The following is a 16,580-nucleotide window of genomic DNA, read 5'->3' as shown; positions in this document are numbered from 1 at the left end:
GCCATGTCAAATATGGTTTCCTCGGGAGGTTATAAATATGGTCAGAGGCCGGAATCGCAGGCTGCTTTTGTACCCTTCAGCTATTTAAGTGCCGAGGTGTAGCGGTCACATTTCACTACTGGTCTGTTCGGGCAGCCAAGGCCAAGGGCTAGTTACCGCCCCTGCACCGGCCTCCCTGATCCCAGGAGCTAAACAACCAGGTGCCTTTTGCGGATGCTTTTACACTTTCTTTATGTGGTTGGTATTACCATATCACTATCAGCCATACTATTACCAAGCGCAACCTCCTAAGTTTGGGTCTCACAGGTACCAAACTTGCCAAGTTTGTTGGAACGGCTCTATGGCCACTTTAGTAGTGGACACAGTACATTCAGTGTATCCTTCATCCAAGCGCCCGTTTTTTAAGGGATTGATTGGAACAGCAACTCTCAGGGATAGTTTTGCGGGTTGCACGCTCTTCTCATGATCAAGATGATCCTATTTTGGAAATCTTTAGGGCAATATCACTACTTTCAATAAACCACACCGGATCAGTTGCAATTGCAACTCCCCTTGACGAAGCATCATATGGTGGCAGCATTTCAGTAAGTAGTAGGATTAAACATCACGTTGGTGACGACCATCCCAATATTGGTAGCTGCACAGTAATCAGCTATCCTGTGTAAGTATAGTAATGAGCATTATTTTTCTTAAAATACTGTATGTGTGCGAGGCTTTCAAAACACACGCTCAGGCTCAACCCTGGTGCTATTCGGGCCCATGGTTAATAGTATTTGTTAATTTCTCACTTGCTTTGTATTATAGAGCCTCCACTAGTACTTGCACTGGTATAAGATAAGTCTCGCTTATAGTGCAACTCTATACTAAATACACGAAAACACTGAGTAGGAGCGAAAGTAAGATAATAAGACCAGTTTTCGGGATCAAAATACCTCCCTTCAAGTTATATACTATACAGAGAACATGGTTTTCTTCCATGTATAACCAGGGCTGATGCATGCTACTACGCATATACCCGCCAATTCGATCCTCCCTGAGTCGAGCGTGTTGGCAGAAACCAGTATATCGTATTTTTCAATAAGGTACATCCTTACTTGAAGCTCCATCCTAGTTCTCGGTATGTTGTTTCCCCCCAGTGAACGAATTGTGTATATGAACGTAGGCTCATTATTCGAATCCATTGCACTTCCAGACATCAAGGAATACCACTACAACTTTCGGGTGACGAATATTGGTATCGTCTGACAAGCCAGTGCCAAATATTTCGTGACCTATAGCCGATACAAGATAGCCAAATTCATGAGGTCGTCGGCCGCACTTCCATTGGTCGGCTTGACGAGAGACACATCAGTTCCGTATTCGGCCTTGCTTGTTCCTATTTTTAAATTCAACCAGCAGATACGAGAAATCCAGATTATTCAATGTCTCCCAACCTAGCGATCTTGGTCGAGGAGCAACGGCGTATGCGGTATCAGTGCGAACAAATTGGTCACTCTGAGTATTTGACGGCTTACCCATTTGGCTCTAGAGAATGCCAGCAAAATCAGCGGATCTAAGGATAAGCAAGGCCGAACATCCGAATAACAGAAGGACATATTATTGATAAGATCAAGTATCATAGAGAATCAATCACCACCAATTTCCCCGAACAGATGCCGCTACGAAAGCTCCACGTGAGCAAGATTCGAAAATTCCACCTATAGGCAATAGAAGGAGACTTGCCGAATCCTTGCACATGTAACATGGAAGCACATTAGCCGCAATTTCAGACCTTCTTACGTTCTCCAATCCCCTATTCGTCCCGGCACGTATGCATTTGCTGGTAATGTACGGAATAATGCGATAACGGTCTGGTATGCTGGCATGTGCCTGCTCGTTCGTTTCGTTTTCTACTTCCTTGTACGAGCAATCAAGGCAGCTGTCAGTGATAGCGATACGAAGGGCGGTTTGTTTGTGATTCTGCGTTATATCCGTGAACATGTTAACCGTGAAGAGAATCCCTGCTTCTAGATCAACTACCGAAGCTCTATCTCATCCACGGCTCTTGTACCGATGCCTATGAAATTGGGTATTCATACTTATCAGCGGCACCAGATTAATGCTGAGTATATCTCTGAGTCAAATGTAAAGTGTCGCGTTTGTCCGAATTCCATCGTAGATTCCGCGAGCTCAACATGCAACAATAGGCTTGGCACACGGTTCGACACATCATTTGTCAATGAAATGATACCATATTAGTCGATATATTTCATATCCACGGCCGCCCCAGGAGCTCCACGGTGTCGTGCTACTGGATCAGCAGACACAGACCATCTGGTGTTCGATTGCTTCTTAGGTATCACGCATGTACTCCGTCTGCCTTCGCCATAGTGGCAATTAAACTTGGCATGCAAAACACCGGCAGTAGTTAGCATAAAAGCTAGCGACGAGTAGCTCCATGTCCTCCATCCCCAGGTATTGGTCCTCGGTCTACTGGTCACTTGGTCAACCATGATTTTCACTGCGTTTGTTACCCTTGCTTTTGGCGTTAGCTCGGCTCTCGCTGTGCCTTTCGGCAATCGCACACTGTTCTGTGCGTCTACTCCTAGGTGCGCTAAGAGATCCATTCCCATGACACCAGTCCCACTGACGAGTACAATAGCGCAGAGGAGGTTGCTGCTGCCGAGGCGCACTTTGCTTCCCACAAGGTGTCCGCTAAGCTTGGCGCTAATGCCAAGTTCGCAGCGACCATTCCTGTGTATTGGCACGTCCTCCAGTCTGGAACATGTGAGTTCTAGTTATCTTTCCAGGGTTCTCTAATTTAATTCGTATTAGCCTTGAGCCAAGGAAACATTCCTGAGAAGCAAATTACCGATTCCATCGACGTACTCAACGCCGGCTATGCTGGCACTGGGCTCACCTTCACTTTGGCAGGAACCGACCGTACTACCAATGCGTGAGTTCACTTTATCCCAATGGCTACCATGACTCAATAATTGACTATTTTTTCAGTAACTGGTTCCAACGAGCGGCCCCGAGCACCTCTTACCAAACTGCGATGAAGCAGTCATTGCGAAAGGGTGGTGCAAATGCCCTGAATGTCTACACGGTCGGCTTCACCAACGTCGCCTCGAGCTACCAAGGTCTCCTGGGATATGCTACTTTCCCATCATCCTACTCCGGTGCACCGAGCGACGACGGTGTCGTGATCCGGTACTCGAGTGTGCCCGGAGGTACCGCTGAGCCGTACAACTTGGGTCAAACTCTGACCCACGAGGTTGGACACTGGGTTGGTTTGTACCATACTTTCCAGGGCGGTTGCGCTGCGCCTGGCGACTACGTTGATGATACCCCTCCTCAATCCGATGGTCCCAATGGCCCTACCTCTGGCTGCCCTGCAGGCAAAGATACCTGCCCAGGCGGAGGACTTGATCCGTGAGTCAATCTAAGCTGCTTTTAGTTCACATTGGGACTGACGTTACCTTCTTTCTATCAGCATCCACAACTTCATGGACTACAGCGATGACTACTGCTTGACTGAGGTTAGTGACAGAGTCGAATTGCAGTGAAACTTGAACTGACTCGTACAATTTCTCTACCAGTTCACCCCTGGCCAGACTGTGCGTCTTCAAGCACAGATGTCCACATACCGTGGCGTCACTGTCTAAGTTGGTCTAGTGCGGGTGGATCGGAGCGGATTGTGATTCATGTGGTTTTGCATGAGTACCTACGCATAAAATGTGATTTTTTGAAATTTTTGAGATCTTGTGTATGCGCTACGGGGTCGCTAGTCTTAAGTATTCGGCTCTAGCTATGCGAGAAATGCGGTGAAATATTTTGTGACCTTTTTGGTGGATCCCCATTTCATTTCAGTAAATGCTAGCACATATCAAAAGCTATTGACTCATAGTAGCAGAAAAATAAAGCGAAAAGTGTACCAAGAGCAGCGGCCCTGAAAGAAAGTAGGAGCAAGTAAGCCAAACCTCAAGCGCTCAAGTTATCACGTGACTATTGTTGTGTGACGCTTCGTAAACCAGCGAACCAATCCTCTTTTACATATCCACCACATTCACTGCGCGTCATGTACGAACCTACGAGAGGAGGGACTCGAGGCGGGCAAGCCGAGTTCAAATGGTCAGATGTATCAGCTGACAAGGACCGTGAGGTGAGCCGTCAAATAAGCACTGTCACCTAACCAATATCAATACCATGAACAGAATTACCTTGGACATTCGATTAATGCACCGACTGGGAGATGGCAGAAAAACAAAGACGTCCATTGGTATAATCGAGATGCAAAGAGCACAAGCGAGGAAAGGGCCGAGGAGATTAGAAAAATAAAAGAAGCAGAGGCCGAGGCTATGGCTGTTGCTTTGTGAGTCTCACTTGCTTGACGTAGCGCTATTCATTAGTGCTCAATAATCTCCTAGGGGATTCAAACCGGCGCCAAAGCCTGGGGATAGCACTACCAGTGGCCCTGCCACTGGAGCTAATGCGGCCCCAGTCACGGGGGCTAACGCCACGCCATCTGGGACAGAAGGAGTCGGGAAGGAGCCATCAGACAAAGAAAAAATAATTGAAGCAGAAATCGAAAAGACCCGAAAAGCGTTGGAGAAGCAGGAGAAGCGAGAAAAGAAGGAGCAGCGCAGGGCAGAAAAGGAGCAAAGGAGGGCGGCTAAGAAAGAAGAGAAGGAGAAAGCGCGAGGAAGAGATAGGTCCAGAAGTAAGGAAAGGCCTCGTAGGGATCGAAGCAATGAGAGAAGGGATCAGAGTCTCGAACAACGGGAAAGGAGCAGAGATCTGCGACCAGACAGGCGCGAGGATAGGTATCGGGATCGAGACACGGAATACAGACATTCTCGTCGGCGATCGGCATCTCCCTCGACCCAAGATCGTCTCCATGACCGGGAAGGTCATCCACAGCGACGAAGCCGTTCCCCTCACCGTCGACGACACCATGGTGATGATCGCCGCGATTGACAACAGGTGTCAACTCCTTCAATGCCTCGCCTCCAGGTGCTCTCTTCTGCGCTTGTTACAAACTGTCATTGTTATTCGATTCATACTAATGTAAGCGCCTTTTCTTGTATCATACATATAGAGTCGTGTTTATCATCAGTTACAGGGTATCGGCTATCCGTGTATAACAAAGTCGTCAAAAAAACAAATACATCGTTATCACTTTATACCAACCCAACTACAATGGCACCTATAACCCCCATTACTAAACCCGCTAGATTAACCCTGTTGGCAAGACTAGACGAATCGGACTCCCCGTCCGGCGCATTCGAATTCTCTACTATGAATATTTCTCCGGTCGTGTCAGAGCTAACGAAGAGTCGCCCGAGACGGTCGAAGGCCACTCCAACAGGTCTAATACACCCGTTCGGGCACTGGGACAAATCAGGTGCCCCCACGACAGTTTCGTAGCCATTTCGAGAGTCTGCCGAGGCGACAGGAGCGCCATTATTCCAAGGTATTCTCACCACCTTGTATCCTAGCAAGAATTTTAGCATGTTGAGTCTAGAGACAATCCCAATGCTCTTACCAGTCGGCGGATCCCGGTTCCAACTCCCATGAAAACTCACAAACGCATCACCGTTCCACTCGGTATTTACAGCATACAACCTTGCATTGTCGTATCCTTCGCTTCCCTCCGAGGGCGCATTGTAGAACACGATATCTAATGGTGCCGAATGAGATTGCATCGACAGTACTGGTTTGATGTTATTTTGATCAACAGAGCACCATGCATCGTCGGGCGTCTCAGGAGGGTTGCGAATGGAGAACTGGGATCCAGTCTGGAATGTAAAGGAAGACGCGGTGAGGGCCGACGAATCCCAAGCTGTATAGCACCATGGATAACCGTAGAACTTTTGAGCATCCGGGATGGTTGATATGTTGTTCAAAGGAATACGATTGAGTTCCTCAGCTGTAGCGCGAATAGGTAAGTTTCCGCCCTATTCAAAACCCCGCTTTTTACTTACCTGGGTTCTCGTGATGAACGTCAACCCCTCTCCAAAAGACATTGTCGGAGCTATTCTCAACCTCCCACAAGTCTTCTCCGTCAGGAGAAAGAGCAATGCCCACTGCATTGCGTAGGCCCCAGCCAAGGAGCTCGCCCTGTTCCCAAGCCCAGCCTGCGCCACTTGGCAGGGAACTATTGAGCGCAAAACGGCGGATTTGCGAACGACCAGAGGATATTTCGGCTGATGCACAGTCAGTTTGATATACGCTGCTGATACGACATGCGCCTCGACTTACCAGCGCCCTCGTCCAGATTCGACTCAGACCCGCGTGTAACGATGATATACTGGGATGTACTTCCAGATTGGGGTTGTAGAATCAAGGTGCGGGTGGTATGATCTATCACAAAGCGTTCACACCACTTCGAACCCGCCTTATCGCATACGACTCACCAGAGTTCGACATGTTCGACGCAATCGTGACAGGATTTCCTACAACCGCGACGCTGCTTGGATCGTACTCCCATCGCAAGACGTTGTCGCTAGTGCTCGCATACAAATATTGGTTGCTCCCTCCTCCACTCGGGCCGATCTCGATTCCATGATTCAGATTCTCATTGTTCACGACCGTACGTTTCTCCCAGCCAACGCATGTCGAATCGTTCCGATACGAAAGCGCCACCACTCCAACGCCTCGATCGACGACCAGGAGGTTCGACAACGAATCAATACGCAAGCCGCGCGGCCTTTTCAGTCCGTTGAATATTACACGGGTAGAGAGTCCACTTGTTACATTAGGTCGGTGAGCGAAAGAGAGAGAAGACAGCGGTTTGCATTCCCCGGGTGACGTTGGGGCAGCCGATACAAGGCCCACCGTGAGAATCACAGATCCTAGTGCCCCCAGCATGGTCGAAAGGTACGCGAGGCACCGATGCGTGCTGCGGAAATCAGGCTTTATATGCGAATTCCGTGAAATGACGTTGTGGACTGAGGTTATCACTTGGCACCACTGGCCTTGGCGGCGCTTATCGGACCTCCATAGTACCGCCACATTAAATATTAATTTTTTTTGATATGCGTTCATTATTTATTTACACATGTATGCACGTAGTACGAGACTAATTTATTCTCCTGGACCTCCCTTTACCAACGGTCATTTATGACGGGGCACACATTGAAATTTGACTTGGATGCGTGGGCCCGCAACTGAGCTGCGATTGAAGCAGGCGATGAATTGCCATAGGTTCCAATAACAGCTGCGACGATACCCGCCACGCGTGCCCTATCGCAATTCATTTGAGTCAAGCGATGAGGAAATGGGTTGAAATATCTTACATGGGTACGGCTGAGCTACTGAGCATCCTGGTGGCTGTGGGACCTTCGGTTGAGGGACATGTGACTGCAGTCCCTTTTGAACATACATCTGTTATCGACGAATATCGCTGTCCCTCAATCCCAACGGTAATAACGGCAGGTACACGTGCTGGACTGTTATTCACTGGATCCAAACTCGATAAGGGCACGGGGACGATGAAGTGAATTCCGCTATTGATCGCGGAGACCGCTGCGGTATCCAAAGCAGAATTAGCCGAGACAACAGCACTCAGCATGATCAGAGATGGTCGACCAGAAGTTGCTACTGCTGAGATAACCCAGTTTATAGCTGCGACCAAGTCGGAGATTGTTCCTGATCCTGCGTCCGATAGTGCTGCCAACAATCCAAAATCGTTAGGATTTCTATACTCATACTTGTGAACGACATACCTTTAACTGCATAAACGTTTGCCTGAGTAGCCACCCCATAAGTGGCGCCCACAGCAATTCCTGCTATACCTGACGTCGAATGATTATGTTGATACCGAATTAACCCTTCAATCCACTTCACTCACATGTACTGAAGCCATTACCATCGGCATTCTTATACTACAGTACAGTGTAAGCTGGGACGCGATAAGGGTTAACAGACTACAAATTATTTACTCACACCACCAAAGGTAGCTCCCCAATGAGCCCGACTACCAAATGCCGTATGTGCCGTGTATATGCCCTAGGATTTTCAATCACATTGTCAGCTTGGGTGTGCCCTCAATCCAGCTACTTCCACAAACGCACAGTTCCGATATCGTAGACATCTACATCCGCCGGATTTGCCTGCCTAATATTTTCCAAGTTAGGCTTTGATCGAGATAACGGACCTGTGTTATCCGACTTTAAGATAGGCTGGCTAATTAATATATGTTGGTAATGGTCGATTTATTCGAAGTAAAGAATACACTCACGCCATATCCGTTGTTATGATTCCATCCTCGAATATGGCAGCTACATCGTTCGATTGCTGAATGTATTCCAATGTATTAGAGTCGAGCCTAGCAGCATAGCCATGAAAGACTTGGTCATAAGTGTAACTTATATCCAATCCGGATTTAGGTAGGCGGGATAAGTGGGCAGATTTTGATGCTTCCGACTTCAATTGTCTAGGTGGCGTCAGTCATAGGCATTAGACCACAGGTATGGTACGAATTAGTTTTTTTGAATGACGCTTACATGATATATGAATTTTCTTTTACCTTGCCCGCGTGCTTCAGGATTGGAATCTTAGTGGCCGTTGGTGTCGCGAGTACTCCCGAACAGACGACAGATAATAGTAGGATTAACGGTCTTGAAAGCATGACGAAGGTAGGGTGCTTATTAACTGTATGACAACTGCGCGTTATTTTAATCCCAAGGTAGGATAAGAGTGCGCGTTCAATCGTACCCACCATATCGTGGTACAACTTCTAATGGACCACGAGCATATGGAACGGTCGATTCATAATATGTAGATGTACACAATTCTTCGCTATCAAGTGCTGAGCACATGTACCATGATGATGTATGCGCGATTACCAAGCGGAAATATGGCCGCTTTATAGGTATACCTCCAAATTAGGCATATAGGGTGTCAGAACTCTCTGTTGATGAGATTTCGTGAGAAAGTTATGTGAACTAGGAAAGACTCAGGCTGGCATAACGGCATGCCTATGCCGTTTGTACTCCCTACTTAGTTGGGCCGAAACGGAGCAGCCCGACGGGGTAATTCATACTGAACAAATTCTGGCCGATTCCACGCATGATTCCTGGATTTTCTACTCGACCAAATCCATTGTTACTCTCGATCACGAGTTTTTTAGGGTGTTTTAAATCAGGAGACCTATCTCCGATATGCTCCAGGGCTATTCGGGAAGCACAGAGATAATCCATTAATATCTGGTGACTCGGACCTGCCGAGCGCTCCAGAGGACCCGAAGATGAGCCATATGCATTGGCTTGCAAGAATTGGCAAATTGGTGACTTCAGGTCCTCCAGAGTTAAACGCGTCGGGGGTGGTTTCATGCCGGCTAAAAGCTATCTCACTCCGGCTTAGACGCTATAAGTGATACGTAAATCAGATAGAAACATACTAAATTTTGATCATTGGCACTGGATGTTATTTTCCACTATACAGGCTCTTCATAGTGACTGGTAATATGAACTTTCTTGATGGGCTAGGTGCATTTCACGTACTTGGTACCGCAGCAACTTATCAGAGAGAAGTTCCCCGGTCGTGTTGCGTGCACCGCCAAGAGGTTCCCACATGTATTGGTGCTCAATTTTCCTTCCATCTTTCGATTCAGAATTGATGAGATCCCACCGTGCTTTTCCAGTCTCCCCACATATACAGTGCTGAAGGGTAACACGAAAAGGACGATTAAATGGGGACTAAATAAAAGCCTTTGGCTCATATCCTGATTGGAGTACAAGGAAGCCCGTATGTTCCCGAGCTCGTTCATCCCTCAGCCAGGCCTCGGGGAGCGTGCCTTCAAGGGGTTGGCCTTCATAGTACGTCAGCGCAACAAGACTGATAATACAACCAATGACTTGTGCTGATCGAAACGCAAAGCTCCTTGGAGTGACCAATTCATCAACGATATCACTTCTGGTAGATATTATGAACAAATAAATAAACAGGTCACCCTATGGCGAACATACCGGTAGATTCGGTCATTCAGTTGCATGACACTTTCGATGTCGAGGTTTACAACACATGACAACTGAAGTACTGTCCGCCTTTGAAACTTGGAGATCAAAGTCTTTTGGGTCCCAACAAAGCAGCGATCATACAGAGACAGCAAGGTTTCATGGTACTGCTGGACGCCATCCTCCATCCACAATAGACCCCCATCCTCAGATGTTGACCCTTCCGTGAGCATACAGGCAAACAAAGAGGCCCCAGATCACACTTTACTTCAAATTTAGTCAGGGTAACATATAATACATGTGCCCATAGAGTCCACGGCCCCGGAAATCTCCGTGGCGCTCGGAGACTCGTAAAGCTGAGCGAGCGTATTGAAGCCGCGGGGCTGGATATCCAAATCACTCCGGAGAATTTCCAGCTCACTTTTCCGTATTTGCAAGTGCTCCAATCAGTTCTGCACTACTCGCGGGAAACTTGAATTTTATCTTATTTTGGTTATATTTTGTTGCTCTCCTATATATCCAAGCTACTCAAGGACCAGCTGGTGCACCATATACATAAATGACATGTGGATATGAATAAATTATCTTGATCAGTAGGCACGAATACGGTATATATTAATGGGGAGTGGTAAGGTGCATGCAGGTTGTGCATTCGCAATCAATAGAAAGCAATAGGACGTAGACCAACGTGCCATTTATTTCATATGCGCTGCTGGCTCAAAGGCGGGTATCGTACCGTATGGCACACACCCAACTTAGGATTGTATTGTTCCGGCCTGTACCGCTAAAGCGGCCTTCTTCCTCGCCCCTGCATATAGGCGACCCACCAGATTCTAAATTATGATTATTCAGATGGACCATACGGGGTAGCTAGTCGTGAGCAAAGTTAAATCACTAAAGTCCATGCTCTTGAGATCTTCGGCATAGTCTAGCACATGGTATCAATAGCCTGGGTACGTCCACCAAGAGTTGATGCCCCATAAAGACTTGGTTGTACGCCGTGGAACATTCGAGCGACTGCGTCCGTAATATTATTGTCTACAGAAAAATTGTCACTACAACCTATCCAGTAGTCTGGTCCACCTCTCGGGTACACTGATAACACATCATTGCTTTTAATAGGAAACGGGAGACGCAAGGGAATAAGTGCGCGGACATAACAGACCAGATATGGTGCATGAAGCTCGCCATCGGTGCGTTGATAAATGAGATGGCTGATGGGGTAGATCCAGATCTATGGACCTGCGTAATCCATAATGAAGATCACTCGAAGGCGTGCGGTGGCTGAGTCTTCGATTATTCCCAATGATCTCGTTTCGACGACCGTGGCTTGACTGGCTTCGCAGGGGCCCGGTTCCGGATCCTTCTATGGCGAAATCCCACGAGTGTGGGCCTTGTGAAGTTATGAGCTCTAAGCGAGACACGGCCAAATGGAGCTTTATGTCGCCAGGTTGTCTTCGAGTGAATTTGGGGTACTAAATCAGAGGAAGCATTACGAACGCAGGACGGTGGTTAGCATCTAGGCACAGGGGTGCAATTCATATATGCTCCTTGCTACTCGGGTTGGCGTTTGATCAAGAACCTGTTATGATTAGACTTATTTGGCCCAAGGAGCTCACGTGAGACAGGTTGAGTTTGTGCAGATTACATCCACGATTACATGGACACCATGCTCCTCCAGAACAGATTTAGCAAACGTCATATTCATACACATGTATAATCATCTCACCAATCAAGTCTCTTGTCAGATGCGCAAAATTGGATGCACGGAACTCGATCTAGTAACTCTGGCTCCGCACTCACTAAGTCGCTGGCTTCGATTCTAATCATACAGTTTCATACGTGCCGAATATCCACACCAGCACCATAGACTGTGGACACAACTATCCATTTCGTCGGATGCCGTGTTTTGGGGGAGCGGTTAGGATATGAACTAATATGGCTACTCGTCTTGAACGGGCGACGGCCAGGGTCGAATATATGAGGCCAATATCTATCTCACTCACAGATGAGTTCCATTAACATCAATCTCCATTTTCGGATCCGCAGATTTCGAGGGGTCTTCTGCGAATGCTTTAGAATGAGGTCGCGCTCGTACGTATCCGTCTGTGGGATCAAACCGCCGTTATGGATTGTGGCGAGACTTGGATCGCCTACCACGATGGTACCGATATTGTTTTACAAAGTATAGCACGTGAATATCGACGGACGGATTAAAGCATGGGAGGATCCCGTCTCATACATCGTGGTTTCGTTCTCCCCTCTCGTTCTCCAATATGCTTCCGCACGATCGCCTTCAGTCCCATCTCCAATCCCATCTCCAACCCCATCTCCGACCCCAGCACCAACCCCAGCGCCAACCCCAGCAACAGCAACAGCAAGGCCATGTTCGAAGCCGTACTGGGCCAATATTCGAACATCTTAATGAGCGTCATAATCGTCTAGCGGCCTGGTTCTTAGGCCCCAAAGCCGAAAATACCGAGTTCCTTCGTAACTTTTTCAATTTCATTGCTGACCGGACGGAGGAAGCCCGCAAAAACTTCCAGCCAGAAGACCCAGTAAGTATTGATTTTCAAGGTCTTTCAGGACGATCCGCGTTCATGTCTGAACTAATGTGGTTTCTTTTTTTTTTTATTATCTGCGTAGGAATTTATCGATCAACAAATCCAAGCCAGTTCGTCCTTTCAACAAGAAATCAGGGACCTCGATGAATCTCTGAAGGAGCTGACCGAGGCTCTATCGAAACACTCGATCCCGTTCTGGTCTCCACGTTACAACGCTCATATGACCTATGACACATCGATGCCCGCTCTGCTCGGTTATTTGATGACCACTTTGTTTGTATGTCTTTAGATGTCTTTTCACTTGTGCCAACCGATTGATCCACACCTCAAAGAACCCCAACAATGTTGCGACGGAAGCGAGTCCACTCACCACCGTTATCGAGCTCGAGGTGGGGCTCCAATTGTGCGAGATGTTGGGCTATGACATCTCGGTAACTGATAGCTCACGTCCTTGGGGCCACATTACCTGTGGGGGCTCCATAGCCAACCTCGAATCCATCTGGTACGCTCATATGTTCATAGTAAACTTCAGACTAAATATATATTCCTAATTCTCTAGGGCTGGTAAGACCAACATTTGAATCAATAGAGTGTATCGGCTAAACTCGTTACTTGGTAGCTCGTAACCTCAAGTTCTATCCATTGTCTTTAGCATGTGCTCTCGAACCAGGTGCACCCTTAGAGAGCATCAGGGACAGGCTTATGATTGAACTCTGTACCGGCGAAATCAAGCTGTTCTCCGAGCTCAGCACCTGGGAACTTTTAAATCTCAAACCGGAAACAGTTTTCGCTATTCCTGAGAGGCTCGAAGAAGAATTCGACATCTCGTCGAGCTTCTTGACCGATACAATGAACAAGTAAGTTTGCAGTCAGTAGCTTGGACACTGCTAACATGGTTTCGTTTAGGTATTTGATTCAAAGTTTGGGGAAAGATGTTCTCGAAAAGAAGTTTAATATTACGCTGCCCAATAGGTACTTTGTAGGGGCCACCAAACATTACTCATGGCCCAAGGGTGCAGGTAAAGTCCAAGATAATAATCTACAGAAATCACATTATCTGATTCGAGAACAGCTATCACCGGAATTGGTTCGGATAACATCATAGATATCCCAGTTGATATCAATGCACGCTTGGATTCTTCCAAACTCGACAAGCTTCTCCAGGAATGTCTTGATGAGAAACGAGCAGTATACGCTGTGGTCGCTATCATGGGCTCTACTGAACATGGCGCGGTGGATCCTTTGAAGGACGTCTGGGAGCTCCGGGAAAAATATCAGAAAAAAGGTCTTTCGTTTGCTATACATGCTGATGCAGCTTGGGGAGGTTATTTCACCTCTCTACTCCGTGAAGAGAAAAAGGTTGGGCGGGGTTTGCCCATCGACCCGGATAACAAGTACGTGCCCGAGCTGGCGCTCAGTGATCACACGCGCACGCAACTCGACCACCTCAAGTACGCCGACTCGATCACGATCGATCCTCACAAGTCTGGATATATTCCTTATCCCGCCGGAGGTCTGTGCTACCGGGATGGACGAATGCGATTCCTTGTCACCTGGTTGAATCCTGACGTCTACAAAGACTCGGACGGTGACGAAAGTGTAGGTGTATATGGGGTTGAAGGAAGGTGAGTCATGGTGTGACCTGAATAATAAATAACTAATTTCTTTCATAGCAAACCTGGAGCTGCCCCCGTCGCTGCCTGGGTTTCCCATCGCGTGATTGGCCTGCACAAGAATGGGTATGGATCCCTGCTCGGCGAAGCCATGTTTAGCTGTACTAAGGCAAGCATATACTGTATCAACTTTGTACATGACTAACTATTTACGGGTTGTCTACTAGATGTACACGAACTGGGTCACCATGGATATCGGCGACCCTAACCTGATCGTTGTTCCTCTTAACGCCATTCCTGCTGAGCGTGACGGAGGAACCCCAGAGGAGATTCAAAAGCAACGCGAGTACATCCGAGACAATATTGTTAATCGTCCGAATCTCGAACTTGTGCGCGACGATAAGGCAATGGCCTTGGTTCGAGAAATGGGCTCCGACTTGTCGATCAACGCGTTCGCGTGCAACTTTAGATTGGCAAACGGGGAGATTAATAAAGATGTGGTCGAGTCGAATTACCTCAACACTCGCATCTATGAGCGGCTCAGTGTTACCAAGATCGAGGACAACATTTTTGACAAACCCCTTTTCATCATGTCAACTTTCATGGAGGACAAAGTGTACGGCGAATGCTGCACTCGTCTGAAGGAACGACTTGGCGTAGTAGGAGCGCAAGACCTCGACATCCTCGTCAACTGCGTCATGAGTCCTTTCCCCACAGTGGCAAACTTCACCAAGAGTATTGCGGACGCCTTCAAGAAGATTGCTCATGAGGAGATTGAGGTTGGTACCGTCTGGTTCCGTAGTTCAACCATAAATTTATTTCCTGTTGCAGAGATGCTTGTTCCGAAATACCGTCACCGAGGACGACTTCCGCTTTGTCCTCCAAGGCACTGATAAGCCGTATCTCACCCTTCTCCCTATGTTCAACATGGCCAATTATCGACACCAACTCATCCTCTCTTGCGACATCCCTGCGGGCGTGATGGATACCTACCGGGCCGAGCGCGCCAAGGACCCAAAGGCCACTTTCTTCATCGGCACTACCAAAGACGTCAAACTTGATAGCATACTTGCCGGGTCATTTGAGGCCATGTTGGAGAAGGGTTTGCCCGCTAAGAACCAACCGCCGTTAGTCCACCATATAGAAGAGGATACCACTTTACTAATTGAATCAATATATGCAGACCTCCACGCTATGCTTCCAATTTCCAGGTCACGAATGTCAAGGTTCTCAAGAATAATCCAATCGACTCCAAGTACTTGGACGGCGCCTTCCCCGAGTATATGTATTTCTACCTCTACGGCACGAATGAGCAAAGACATATCGACCACATGTTGGTTTCGCCGGGTAGTGCACAGCTTACATCCGATCAAGTGCAACTCGTCCTCACTAACGGCACGCTATCCGGCGACAACCTTTCCAAGGGTTATATTCTTCGCTTGGATGATTACCACGAAAACGTTGTTTTCCCGGTATTACCACCGAACACCCCGCGGTTCTTCAAGTCGGGCCAGAAACTCAAGGTCTCAATCTTCGAAGATCCACATGGCACGGACGCACACGGCCCCGGACTTACTGCCCCGTTCTCAACGGCCACACCAGTAGCTTCTGGTACAATGACCTTGGGCGATATGGTATACACGGACTCTGCTCTCCTCAATGGCAATCCTGGCGAGGTCGAAGAAGAATCCGTCAACGGGAAGACCCTCGAGCAGCGACTGAGCGCCACACGGCGAAGCTTTGTCGCCGAGGAGCCCAAGCATGTCGACCCGTACCACAAGCGACGCGAGAAACAGGTCGCATGGCGCCATTACTTGGAGGAGAATTTGTCGAAGATTGGGCACGATACTGCCGGAGGTGGACACCGCAGATCGTACCATTAGGCTGATGACATGTGTGATTAACTACTGAATAAATGAAGTGAATTTTGATCTTGACCTATACAATTGGCGTGACAACTTAACAAATCACATCACTTGGCCAGAAATCGAAATCATGCTACCGAAAAGTGGGCGCGGACTCCCTTTCTTTAGTACTAAAGGTTTTGGATCCAAGTACACTGATAGGGAATCCAGAGTACCAATGCGTGGCGCCATATTGTGAAGACAATAAACAAGGTGATTTAGAAGGATATATGAGATCCTATAGTGAATAGTGTGAGCGCGAGTGGTGGACGTTACATGTCTTAAGAGAACATTTCTTTTGAAATTTCATTCGGACAATTAAGGCATTCTAAAATGAATCGAAATTCACCCCCCCCCCCCACACACACAAACACATCGACTTGTTCTTGTCAGTGTCGCCGGCACGCGGGGAGCAAAGTCGTGTAGTGAGAGAAAGAATGGATAAACACTATGAAAATCGTGTGTGAATAAGTTCGCGCTGTGACTCTTCGCCGGCCCCGAGCCGCACCGTATATCTATGTAAGGTCTCTACTTATCGGATGTATATATGTGACTCGG

The 16,580-nt window shown here is 47.7% G+C and overlaps 4 protein-coding genes across 4 annotated transcripts; 2 read left to right on the top strand and 2 right to left on the bottom strand.

The window, feature by feature from the left end:
• Positions 1-2,490: 2,490 nt before the first annotated feature.
• RhiXN_00073 (kinase phosphorylation protein) lies at positions 2,491-4,959 on the top strand (the record flags this gene model as incomplete). Its single annotated transcript, XM_043319892.1, has 10 exons — positions 2,491-2,588; positions 2,642-2,766; positions 2,815-2,935; positions 2,992-3,414; positions 3,476-3,521; positions 3,582-3,599; positions 3,658-3,679; positions 4,017-4,144; positions 4,197-4,354; positions 4,410-4,959. The coding sequence occupies 10 exons, from the start codon at positions 2,491-2,493 to the stop codon at positions 4,957-4,959; spliced, it is 1,689 nt and encodes a 562-aa protein (XP_043178904.1).
• A 203-nt stretch (positions 4,960-5,162) lies between these two features.
• RhiXN_00072 (L-sorbosone dehydrogenase) lies at positions 5,163-6,852 on the bottom strand (the record flags this gene model as incomplete). Its single annotated transcript, XM_043319891.1, has 5 exons — positions 5,163-5,476; positions 5,528-5,911; positions 5,967-6,188; positions 6,244-6,345; positions 6,399-6,852. 5 exons carry the CDS (start codon positions 6,850-6,852, stop codon positions 5,163-5,165), a joined length of 1,476 nt encoding a protein of 491 aa, XP_043178903.1.
• Positions 6,853-7,088: 236 nt separating this feature from the next.
• Positions 7,089-8,614, bottom strand: RhiXN_00071 (peptidase inhibitor i9; the record flags this gene model as incomplete). The annotated part of the gene is made up of 8 exons (XM_043319890.1): positions 7,089-7,227; positions 7,281-7,653; positions 7,710-7,778; positions 7,835-7,868; positions 7,930-7,992; positions 8,058-8,169; positions 8,225-8,419; positions 8,490-8,614. The coding sequence occupies 8 exons, from the start codon at positions 8,612-8,614 to the stop codon at positions 7,089-7,091; spliced, it is 1,110 nt and encodes a 369-aa protein (XP_043178902.1).
• A 3,603-nt stretch (positions 8,615-12,217) lies between these two features.
• Positions 12,218-16,001, top strand: RhiXN_00070 (Pyridoxal-dependent decarboxylase conserved domain; the record flags this gene model as incomplete). Its single annotated transcript, XM_043319889.1, has 11 exons — positions 12,218-12,499; positions 12,588-12,782; positions 12,838-12,936; positions 12,989-13,007; positions 13,125-13,362; positions 13,412-13,524; positions 13,578-14,130; positions 14,179-14,311; positions 14,346-14,897; positions 14,950-15,245; positions 15,302-16,001. The coding sequence occupies 11 exons, from the start codon at positions 12,218-12,220 to the stop codon at positions 15,999-16,001; spliced, it is 3,180 nt and encodes a 1,059-aa protein (XP_043178901.1).
• Between the last annotated feature and the right edge of the window lie 579 nt (positions 16,002-16,580).

The sequence above is a fragment of the Rhizoctonia solani genome, chromosome 4, assembly GCF_016906535.1.
Source record: "Rhizoctonia solani chromosome 4, complete sequence".
NCBI lineage: Eukaryota > Fungi > Basidiomycota > Agaricomycetes > Cantharellales > Ceratobasidiaceae > Rhizoctonia > Rhizoctonia solani.
Note: the sequence above shows the minus strand (reverse complement) of the source record. Positions and strands in the feature narration are given on the sequence as shown.